General features: G+C 47.0%; 1 protein-coding gene across 7 annotated transcripts in view; it reads left to right on the top strand.

Annotated features, from left to right (window-relative positions):
- Positions 1–12,022, top strand: part of FGF12 (fibroblast growth factor 12) — a 291,558-nt gene extending 279,536 nt beyond the window's left edge. For all 7 annotated transcript variants that reach the window (XM_061634545.1, XM_061634543.1, XM_061634546.1 and 4 more), the window contains exon 5: positions 11,519–12,022. In XM_061634545.1, the coding sequence (XP_061490529.1) occupies positions 11,519–11,637 (119 nt within the window). In that variant the 3' untranslated portion in view covers positions 11,638–12,022. The remainder of the gene's footprint in view (positions 1–11,518) is intronic.
- The last annotated feature ends 280 nt before the right edge of the window (positions 12,023–12,302 follow it).

Raw genomic sequence — 12,302 nt, 5'->3', positions numbered from 1 at the left:
GCGTACTGGTGGCAACGCACTCCAAAACTCCTGATGACGGCACCCAGAGGCTGCATGTAGATGTTAAAAAGCATGGGGGACAAAACCGACCCCTGAGGGACTCCACAATGGAGAGTCCAAGGTGTCGAGCAATGTTCCCCAAGTACTACCTTCTGGTGACGATCCGCCAAGTAGGAGCGGAACCACTGCCAAGCAGTGCCCCAAACTCCGCGAGTCTCCCCAGAAGGAGATTCAAAGTGTTGGTCCTTACCTATAAAGCCCTTAACGGCACTGGACCTCAATATCTGATGGAACGCCTCTCCCACTATGTTCCTACCTGTTCACTCCGCTTGACGTCTAAGGCCCTTCTCCGGGTCCCAACCCATACAGAGGCCCGGAGAACAGTAACAAGATCTAGGGCCTTTTCGGTGGTGGCCCCCGAATTATGGAATGCCCTCCCAGATGAGATACGCCTGGCGCCTTCTCTGTCATCTTTTCGGCGCCAGGTAAAACCCCACCTCTTCACCCAGGCATTTTAAAGTATTTAAGCTTTTAATCTTATTTTTTTTAGTTTTCTTTCACTTTGTTTATATAATGTTTATATTGTCTGCGCAATACACACTTGCTGTATTTTAAATATTGTGGTTTTATCATGTTGTACACCGCCCTGGGAGCTGCTAGCTATAGGGCGGTTTAGAAATGCAACTAAATAGAATAAATAAAAATAAGGATACCATGGTCGATGGTATCAAACGCCGCTGAGCGATCAAGGAGAATCAACAGAGTCACACTCCCTCTGTCCCTCTCCCGACAAAGGTCATCGTACAGGGCGACCAAGGCTGTTTCAGTGCCAAAACCAGGCCTAAAACCGGATTGAAACGGATCCAGATAATCGGTCTCATCCAAGAGCGCCTGGAGCTGACCGGCAACCACCCGCTCCAGAACCTTGCCCAAAAAGGGGACATTTGCCACTGGTCTATAGTTGTTCAGGTCATCTGGGTCTAAGGAAGGTTTCTTTAAAAGAGGTCTTACTACTGCCTCCTTGAGGCTACTAGGGACTACTCCCTCACTCAAGGAGGCATTTATCACTTCCTTAGCCCAGCCGGTGGTACCAGTCCTACTAGCCTTCACTAGCCAAGATGGACAAGGATCTAGCACAGACGTGGTCGCCCGCACCATTCCAAGCACCTTGTCCACTTCCTCAAGCTGCACCAACTGAAACTCATCCAATAATGAAGGACAAGACCGTGCTCTGGACACTTCAGTGGATTCAACTGTCATAACATCAGAGTCTAGGTCCCTACGGATGCATGCGATTTTATTTTGGAAGTGCCCTGCAATGTCGTTACAGCGAGCTTCAGATGTTTCAATGGTATCTTGAGGACCTGAATGTAAGAGTCCTCTTACAACCTTAAAAAGCTCTGCTGGGCGGCAAAGAGATGTCCTAATAGAAGCAGCGAAGTAAGACTTCTTCGCCGCCCTTACCGCTTTTATGTACGACTTAGTAGAGGCACTTACCAAAGCATAATTGCATCCATCTGGAGTTCGTCTCCATCTGCACTCCAGCCTCCTTCTCTCTTGCTTCATCGCTCTCAGCTCCGGGGTATACCACGGAGCTGTATGAGCTCTGCAACGAAGAGGGCGCGCGGGAGCGATCGTGTCAATATTTGATCTCTATATTGTTCTGGGATGTTATTTAAATTGTATTTTGGCATTATGATTGCTTAGTTGGTCTTCTTGAGCTTTACTCTGATTTTCGATATGATCAGTTCATGATCTGTACCGCAGTCTGCTCCTGGTCTTGTTTTTGCAGAAAGTATGGAACTTCTCCATCTTCTGTTGCCAATTATATAATCAATTTGATTCCTAGATTGACCATTTGGTGATGTCCACATGTACAGTCATCTTTTCGGTTGTTCAAAAAATGTGTTTGCGAGAAACAAATTATTGGCTTCACAGAATTCGATAAGTCTCCTGCTTCATTTCTATCTCCTAAGCCCCATTTCCCCACAATTCCTAGTTCTTCTCTGTTCCCTACTTTTGCATTCCAGTCCCCCATGATTATCAGCACATCTTGTTTTGGTGTGTGATCAATTTCCTCCTGTATTTCTGCATAAAACCTTTCCAATTCCTTTTCTTCTGCATTTGCCATTGAAGCGTAGACTTGGATGATAGTTATGTTGAGAGGTTTCCTGTTAAATCTCATTGATCTCACTCACTCAGACCTTGTGTTATAGCTCTTAATTGTTTTTGCTACATGACTTCTCACTATTAAAGCAACCCCGTTGCTTCTTAATTTCTCATTTCCTGCATAAAATATTGTGTAGTTGCCTGATTGAAAATGTCCCATTCCCATCAATTTTAATTCACTCACGCCAAGTATTGTAATGTTGATATGTTCCATTTCGCTTGACAATTTCTAACTTTCCCTGGTTCATGCTTCTCACATTCCATGTTCCTACTGTGTGCGTTGTATAACTCCGGACTCTCCTTTCGCATCTGTGCGCATCAGCCTCTCGGCTTCCTTTTGGCTTTGACCCAGCTGCGTCATTAGTCACAGCGCTACTCGTACTTGTCCTTTGTTCTTCCCCAGTAGCTCGGTGAGTGCCTTCAGATCTGGGGGTATCATCTTCCAGCACTATCTCGTGTTGCATTTTGGATACTCTGTTCATAGGGTTTTCATGGTAAGAGATCTTCAGAGGTGGTTTACCATTGCCTTCCTCTGAGTTTGGATGCATCTTAGTCTGGTGTCTCAGCTTTGACCATTCCGCCTTTGGTGTCCCTGCTAGGAGTCTAGCCTCTTGGTCTAGGCTCCTGATGGCACTGCACTCAGCTTCTTCAGCACTTTCAGAGCTCCTCACCACATTAAGGTATGCATCCTAGAGGGGGGAAACACTTTACACAGCATAAAAACAGACATTAAAACATATTAAAACACCACATTGTCTCTTTCTAAAAGTGTAGAAAGAGGCACAGATGGATCAAGATGGTTTGCCAAGATGGTTGTGTTCCTGGGGGGTGGCACGAAGCAGAGAGATCTCTTGCACGTATCTCAGATGGTTTACCATCTGCAGCATTGCAAGGGATCCTGGACTAACTCTCTCATTGGAACCCCTAAAACTCATGACTTCACGAGTTAATGGAGCAGTTGACCCACAAAGCATGGGAAAAGAATACGTAGATGTTTCAGTAACCAATACTGAGATTGATTGTTTTAACAAACCACCAAAATTATAATGCATGCAATAAACAAAGCTTAAGCAACACAGTTCATGTCCTGGTATGAAGAATCCTAAATCAACCCCCAGGATTGATCCAAACAACAGTCAAGGAGTTGGGCCTTATGACATTCTTGTTACATATTGACTATGGTTATAATAATAATAACAACAACAACACTGTCTGCATAATTTGCATGTTGTCATTAGCAACTGAATGCATTTTTTAAAAAATATAACAAGGTAGTAATCGAACACACCGCCTTTGTTCCAGCAGGGGGACAAACTTTTCACAACTGTTTCTAGAAACAGTGAAGAGCTGATACTTTACCTTTTGTGTGGTTCCCTCACCAGACTCACAAATACAGAACTTGAAATTATAAGATGCATTTCAGTGTTGCCCTTTAAAGAACCACGGAGGGTATTAAGTTAAATCTCATCTAAATGCGTTTCTCACTGTAGAGCTAATAACATGTTCATTAGATAAATAATTTTCAGAACCACCTTGAAGCCTTGGTATTGACCAAAGGAATAATATTGTCCTGGATGTGAACATCTGTTTTACTTCTTTTATATATAGGTTTTGCTGCAGCAGCAGTAAAAGTGTATGATATACATGTAGCTATGCTGGGATAGGCAGGAAAAAGAGACCCTGTTCTAGCCGTGGAGGTGGAACCTCAGCCAGTAGTTTCAACTGTGAAGTCAACATTAAATGTAAATGCACTGCCTCCAAGTTGATTCCGACCTATGGCGACCCTCTGAATAGGGTTTTCATGAGGCTGAGAGGCAGTGACTGGCCCAAGGTCACCCAGTGAACTTCATGGCTGGGTGGGGATTCAAACCCTGGTCTGCCAGGTCGTAATCCAGCACCTTATCCACTACACCACACCGGCTCTAAGTCAACATTAAGTCACAATTAACACAATGTTTAAATCTTATTTATTTAAATTTCCACTCCTCCTTTTGAACCTGCATCAGTGGTGCCTAGTGGCTCCATGTCAGTGGGGCAGTGGGATCCACTTTGGTTTTTAGACTGAACTGTCAAGGAGGTGTCCAAGGTGCTTCAGCTCCTTGCAAGTTCAGACTTTCATAGGAAGAGGTAAAACCCGAGCCACCGACTGCCATTGGCTGGCATGATTTGGATTCCTGCATTGAGCAGGGGGTTGGACTTGATGGCCTTATAGGCCCCTTCCAACTCTACTATTCTGTGATTCTCTGATTCCTGAGGCAGTTCAGGGATTTTCCCAGACCATAAAATTAACCACTCACACATCCAAGTTAGTTATTGTTATTGTTTGTTATTGTTGTTGTTATTAGTTTATTTATTTATACCCCGCCTTATGGCCAAAAGGCCCTCGAGGCGTCTTACAAGAAAAACACAAATATAGGAATACATCCATAAAACAATACAATTTACGAAATGAAATAACAAATAACATTATTAAAATGACTTCAAAGTCACACAAAGGGCAAAAGGCAATACTGTCACATAGATCTCGCGTGTGTGTTGTGTGGCTGTGCACGATTGGCAGAGGAAATGCATGGGGGCGCAGAGGCTGGGAGCTCACATCTGAGGGCCTGGTCACATGACCACCAGGAATGTTTATGTGTGGTAAGCCCCCACCCCACCACCAACGGCAAAGGCTTCCCAACGCATGCCAGAAAAATAAGATCTTGGATGTGATGGAAGTAAGTTCATGCACCCCAATAAAATAGGAAAAAACCCCTGTGAAGACCCAGCCTAGGATTGGGGGGGGAGGACAAGAGGGGAGCAATGGTGCTTTAGGTGGGCACAGATGATTTCTGTCTAAGCAGGAAACGTGGCCTCATTCTTCCTCAGCTGCAAGCGGCTGAGCTACCTCTCCACGGCTCTGACTGCACAGTCCTTTTGTCCTTCTGCTGCAAGGATGACATCTCTCTCTCTCTCTCTCTCTCTCTCTCTCTCTCTCTCTCTTCCCCCTCCCAACATCTGCTATAAACAGGCTGTGATCATCTCTTTCTGGCTGTGGGGGTCTCTCTCTGCAATCCCCTTAAACAGATGGCAGAGAGGGGGAAAAGGGACTGCTTCCAGATGGCCAGTGTACTGGCCTACATTAGCCCACCTTCCGCTGCTCCCTCAAGGTCATTGCTATGTCTAAACTGCCTTGCGTCTTGCTGCACAGTCCCAGCGCACCAGACGCAATTGTTGGCCACCGTCCGCCTTAGCCAACGCTCCTCTTTTGGGGACTTCATCCATCCACAGGGGATGCTTGTTCCTGCCTGCCTTTATTGGCCGTCCTCTGGAATTGCCCCTTTGCTTTGGCCCACTCCTGAATTGCTTTGACCCACTCCTCTGGGATTTCCCCACAGTCTTCCCCTTGGAGAACAGAGGGACAGCTCTGGGAATAGCCTTTGCCCTTGTTGGTTTGTGATTTGTGAGGACTTTGCTGTTTGTCGCTGACATAGCATTTCGCTTTGGTAAACTGTTCCGCAGTCTTTTATGAAAGCCCCAGTATGTGGGACAGTGCAGATTCTGCACGGTTGACAAGGTCTAGAAATTAGGGTGTGTTGGATTACATGCGTACCAAATGCCAGCTTTCAAGGTGCTCTGGACATCTGTCATTCTGTGCAAGAATCCCAGCAAGCAGCAGGCACTTTGTGGCCCAGAAGCTGTCCAGTGGCTTGCCAGTGCACCATCGAGCAGCCACCTTGTGCTGGGGCAGAGACCGAGGACAGAGGATTTAAAGGGAAGTATGGGAGGAGTTTGAGTCCAGAAGAGAGCGGTGGCCAGTCAGCAGGCAGACTGTAGCGTGTATTGCAGAAGACAGTTGCGCATTCGCACATGGGGCCCCAGCACTAATCCAACCCTGGCAAAATCCCAGGTAGCACCACATGCATCTGCTGCAAAAGTGGCACTCAGACTGGCCACTGTGCCATCCAAAAGGGGGGCCATAGGGCCAGCCCATCCTCCCGCTTCTCTCATTTGCTGCCAACAGGATTTTTTGGGGGGGGAGGAGCCACAAGAAATTATGGAGGCAGCCTGTGTCCCGTCCCCCCAACCACCTATGAGGTTGATGGGTGGGAGATCTCTGCACAATGACAAATATTTTTTCTTTTAAGAAACACCAAACAAAGACACATACACATGTAAATTTTTACTTCTCTGCAGCAAGTTCTCCAGAGTCTGCCTAGAAGTTGGATGGTCACAGTTAAACTCCCAAGAGTACAAAAATCTCGTTAATGTGAAAGGTGTCCCCTGCCCTGTGCCTGTTGGAGAAGCAGCAGTTGAGGCCTGACGTTATAAAATGCTCTTTAGTCCCATAAACTAACTCAGTGCATTAAGCCCCGCTAGCCTGACATCGGTGAATCTCCCATTTTAGCGGCCTTTTTCTTTCCACCTGGGAAAGGCTGTTCTGTCCGCAAGGGCAGTCTCAAGGTCTTTCGCCCATGACCCTTGGCCCTAGCTGCCATTGCAACCTTTTTGATGCTGTGGAATGTCAGTTGAAGCATCCATAGTGATGAGGGGGAAGGCCAGTGTCTGGGATGTTGACAACTGGTGTTGCTTCTCCAAGGGATTGGAGAGGATGGGCCTAAAGACAGGAGAGACTGTATGCTTTTGGAAGGAAGGGGCATGGGGAAAGAAACAGAAGTCTCAGAATAATAAGGAAATCTCTATTAATCAAGGGGCTTACATTTCTGCTGGGTAGATGCCTCCCAGTAACTCAAGCAAATAAGGGAGACTGTATGCTGTGGGGTGAAGTGAAAGAGTGTGTCTGTGTCTCTGTGTTGAACTGAGGAAGCTTTAGAATATACTGTCATTCCTGGCCGAGTGATCCATGCATTGGGAACCTCAAGTCTGTAGTGCTGTATGTGGGGCTACCCTTAAGGTTGGTCTGGATGCTGCAAAATGAAGAAACGCCTTTATCCAGATAGACCTGACCAGTTGTTGAGATCTTTGGAAGAGGCCTTGCTGGTCATGCTGCAGCTTGCAGAAACCCATCTGTCAGCAAGCAGGGGAAGAGCCTTTTCTGTCGTGGCACCTACTGGTGCAATCGTCTCCCCCTTAAAATAAGGCAGGAGCCAACCCTCTTGAGTGTCGGGCACATCCTGAAAATGTGTTTGTCCAACCAGGCCTTTGCTGGTCATTTGCACCAGTGCTGTTAAGAATTGCCCAGCTCTGTGGTGGTGGTCATATGTACTGGATTTGAATGGGCTGGCTTTTGTATTGTATTTGTATTTATGGGTTATAAACCACCAAATAATTGGGTGTTAGAACAAATTAAACCAGAACTATCACTAGAAGCTAAAATGATGAAACTGAGGTTATCATACCTTGGACACATCATGAGAAGACATGATTCACTAGAGAAGACAATAATGCTGGGAAAAACAGAAGGGAGTAGGAAAAAAGGAAGGCCAAACAAGAGATGGGTTGATTCCATAAAGGAAGCCACAGACCTGAACTTACAAGTTCTGAGCAGGGTGGTTCACAACAGATGCTGTTGGAGGTTGCTGATTCAGAGGGTCGCCATAAGTCGTAATCGACTTGAAGGCACATAACAACAACAAACCACCCTGGAATTTTTTTAAAGGAGGAGGACAGAAACATATTTTAACTCAGTATAGGGTATCTAAGCTCCTGCTTGCCCACCCCCAGGGAAAAGTTGAGGGTCAGTTACTAAACTCTTCCCTTGATAATGAACCATCACGGTTTGGCTGATGACAGGCAAAGAAATAAACAAGGTTGCTCATCACTCACTTGCTACCAAATGCTGTCACTATGGGATCTGAAACATACCGATGTAATGTTTGCATTAAGCTGAGCCTTTATGAGACAGAGGGTTTGATGGGGCAGGGAATCACGTCCGCTCCCTGGTGTTGCTTGTACAAGCCATACTTGATGTCCGTTGTTCATTTTAGCTCAGCTGATGCACCTGATGCATTAGATAATGTTCAGGAAAGTGAGCATGCAGTATATTGGGTTCTGCTTAAACACGGTGCAAGCCTCAGAGCCAGATGACCCCTGATGGTGGCGAAGGGATGACTTTAAATCTGGACCTGCTTCAATCGGAATGCATGGGTGGGAGCTGAATCCTTGGATGCTGCCACCAGGCCAGCTGCCTCTTTGCCAGGCTCACTGTCAGTGCTGGAGCTCAGTTCAGAAGGATGGGGAGAAATGACCTGAGGAGGCAGACTGCCCATGGTTTAGCGGGGTGAACGGGCGTCAGCTCCACCTTCACGCCCCTTTTGCACTCTAGACCTCTTTGCATGCTGTTGGGGCAGATCCACATGTAAAGAGATGGATCTGCTGCTGTCATGGGTGGTTTTGGCCATGTTTGTCTGACACCAGTAGGAGATCTTAGAAAGTGATCACTACAGTTCTGGATGTCCTGCTGAGGAATGCAGGATGATAGAAAGCTGCCTCCTACTGAGTCAGACCATTGGCCCATTTGCTCATTATTGTCTGCACAGGCTGACAGCAGCTCTCCGGGGTTTCATATGGGTCTCTCACAGCCCGACCTGAAGTTGTCAGGGAATGAACTTGGGACCTTCTGCATCCAGGCAGATGCTCTGCCGCTCAGCTACGGCCCTCCCCCAACAGCACATTGCTGTTCATGTACAAAGCTGGTCCATTTCTGTTCCCGCTGGCCCTCCGAGCACTTGCTAAGATTCTCTTTTAGCGGAAATGATGAGGATTCAACCTTGAAGCGTACGCATGAAAGGCAAATTTCCTGCCATTGAGCTATGGTGGACCTTTAATGGCACCTAGAAATGCTGGTTCCTGATTTATTCGGGTTCTCCAGCCCGGACCTGAAATAAACCCCAAAGGCTTTGACTCAAAGCTCAAAGGGCGGAGTTGTGCCTTAGCTGCAGACAGGCAGCTGCAGACAACAAGACAGCTGCAGACGACAACAAAGGCTTGGGCAATCATGGGGGTGGGCAGCCCAGCCCAATGGCCCTGTGGCCTGGGCCCTGTATTGTTTGGGGCTGATAAGAAATGGAAGCCCATGAACAGGTGACCTCCCTGAACTCTCTAATGGCCTGCTGGGTCCATGCCAAGAGCAAACGGGGCTGTGGGCTGGCATTCTGCCTTTGTTGGTCCTGCTTCTCAATCTCTTAAGTGGAAGTATAACACACAAGGGGCTTAAGAGAGACTTCTCTGTTAGAGACCAGGATCCCCACCACCACCATGGCTGCTGTGCCTTGGGAAGGCCTGTGCTTGAAAGGGGTGGGGAGCAGGGAGCGCTGTCTAAGCCAGCAGCGTGCCAAAGGGAGGAAGGTGACTTTCTGGAGAGAGAGAGTTCGGAAGAGGAGGCGGGCCGGCTCTCTTCCCTCAAGAGTTCTGAATACATTTTGCTTCTGCACATCCCCACTGAGCAATTGGGGCGGAACTATTTTAACTCAGTACAGGAGAAAGGCATTCTGTATATGCTCAGAGGCATTCGTGAGACAAAACCTAAGAACGTAAGAAGATCCTTGTAGGTGGATCAGGCCAGGGGCCCATCTAGTCCAGCATCCGGTTCTCATAGTGGGCAATCAGGTGCCCCAGTGGAAAGCCTGCAAGCAGGACCTGAGTGCAACATCAGTGCTCCCCACTTGTAACCCCCAACAACTGGTGTTTAGAGGCATACTACTTCTGAAAACGGGGGGAGACATAGCCTTGTCCCCCCTAAGGCTAGACTTAGGAACGTAAAGAAGAGCCTGCTGGATCAGGTCAGTGGCCCATCTAGTCCAGGATCCTGTTCACCCAGTGGCCAACCAAATGCCTCTTCTGGAAAGCCACAAGGAGGGCCTGAGCGCACGAGTATTCTCTCCCCCCCACCCCGTGGTTTCCAGCAACTGGTGTTCAGAAGCATACTCTCTGCAACTGTGGAGGCAGATCATAACCATTGTGGCTAGTGGCCACTGATAGCTTTATCCTCCATGAATTTGTTTAATCCTCTTTTCAGTTGGTGGCCATCACTGCCTCTTGTGGGAGTGAGTTCATAGTTTCACGGTGCAACTTGGTTAGAGCCAGGGCGCTGTCCTAAAAGTAGCTGCTCTCAGGGTCTAACCTGCCATCTTCTTTGGTGTCAATAAGAATTTCTGCAGTTAAAGTGGAGCTTCTGTACCACACAGCTTGGTTCACTTGCTGGAGCCAATTAACATTCATCAAGCCATTCCACAAATTAATCTTTTGCATGGAACAGCTTTTTGGCCGCTGAGGCAATGATGTTTGCAGGATTTGCTTGAAAATTTCTTACCCCATGTCAAGCCCCCTGTCCACCTGATGCAACACCGTTTGCTCTGACTAGCAGTGCCTGTTCAAGGTTCCTGACAGAAGGAGGCCTTTCGTACCTAGAGATGCTGCCTGCCAAGGAATGCATACACAGGCCTTCTTCATCCAAAGCAGGTGTTCTGCTGCCGCAGAGATATGCCCCCCCCCCCATGTCTGCCTTGTCCGGAGTCAGACTACTGGTCCATCTAACTTGCTGTTTTCTGCACTGACTGGCAGCACCTTTAAAGTTCTTGTTTGTTTATATCCCGCCCTTCCTCCCAGCAGGAGCCCAGGGCAGAAAACAAAATCACTAAAAACACTTTAAAACATCTTAAAAAACACTTTAAAATACATATTAAAACAAAACATCTTTAAAAACATATTTTTCTTTTTTAAAAAAGCATTAAAAACATCTTTAAAAGCAATTCCAACACAGACTTTTCCCAAGGGATGTTTCCCATCCCTGACTGGAGATTCGGAGATTGACCCTGGAAATCTCTGCCTGCAAAGCAGATGCTCCCCCTGTCTCCTTTGACAGGCAGTGGCTCTCCAGAGATGAGGCGGTGATGGGCCTTTCCCCACTGAGCTGCAGGAGGGTCCCTCCAGACGCCCTTTTCACTGTGCATTCATGACGGTTGGTGCTCTGGAGGGTATCTGGGTAGTTGTACACAATCCCTTTTTCAATACTGTTTGTGCTTGCAAAAGTTTTGGGGCAGGAATGCTACTCTTTTTCCAATCTGTGCACGTCCTGTAACTTCATGCTGAAATCCTGTAACTTTTCATGCCACCCCAGAAACGAATAAAGTGGAACGGTGTGTGGACAGTCCAGTATAAATCCACCACTACTAATGCACTATTATTGCATCAATGACGTTTTGCAGAATACAATCCCGTCCCCCCCCCCCAAAAAAAACCCAGTCTGGAGGGGCACTGAGATTCCTTTTGACTGGCTGTTGAGCCTGGGACTTTCTGCACACCAAGCATGTGCCCTGTTGTAGCCATTTCCACCTCTAGGGTTATTTGATGGTGCTTGGAGCCTTTGGAGTAATGACTGCTCCTTTCCCCCCTCCCCTTCTCTTTGCAGTGTGCATGTACAGAGAGCCATCCCTGCATGAAATTGGAGAGAAGCAAGGTCGCTCCAGGAAAAGTTCAGGGACGCCCACCATGAACGGAGGCAAAGTCGTCAACCAGGACTCGACATAGCTGAGAGAACCGTTGCCTGCCCCTGCATCCACCCAGCCACCCATCCCGCCCAGCGAACCCTCACTGAGACAGCGATGAGAAACTGAGCAAGGCAGGAGCTTCCAGTAGCAGCTAAGATTCTGGACTCGACCCTTTTCCTTTGTGTAGGATGAGAAGATCTTGCCTGTTGCAGCGTCTTAGAATACAAATAACACACACACAAACCAAAGGGGGGAGGGGAAATAGATAGATTTTCAATCAGGACTCCATTAACATTAAAAAACGACAACAGCAAAACTGTTTGCTCTGTGATCAAAGGGGGGAAATTGTTCATCTCTGCATAACGACGACAATAATAATTACAATAAATTATTATATAATAAATAATAAATGAATGAATAAATAAAGGTGTTATCTTTAAAAATAAAACAAATTTGCTTTTGGAGAATTGAACTCGGTTTGTGATGTGGAAGCGAAGTGTGAAAGTTGGTGAGAAGTGGAGGCCGCAGTGGCTGGGAGGCCTTTCATCGCCTAATTCACAATCATTTCCCATTGGCAACTTTTCTGCAACTTGTAGTTAAATTTGTGGTTTATAAACAATGAGGAGGGTGGGACTTCTGCTTAATGGTTTCATCTGAATCCTCTCATAGGCTCTATTACTGACACGTTTGCTGTGTCTTCCATGC

This window comes from Rhineura floridana, chromosome 7, assembly GCF_030035675.1.
Source record: "Rhineura floridana isolate rRhiFlo1 chromosome 7, rRhiFlo1.hap2, whole genome shotgun sequence".
Classification (NCBI taxonomy): domain Eukaryota; kingdom Metazoa; phylum Chordata; class Lepidosauria; order Squamata; family Rhineuridae; genus Rhineura; species Rhineura floridana.
Note: the sequence above shows the minus strand (reverse complement) of the source record. Positions and strands in the feature narration are given on the sequence as shown.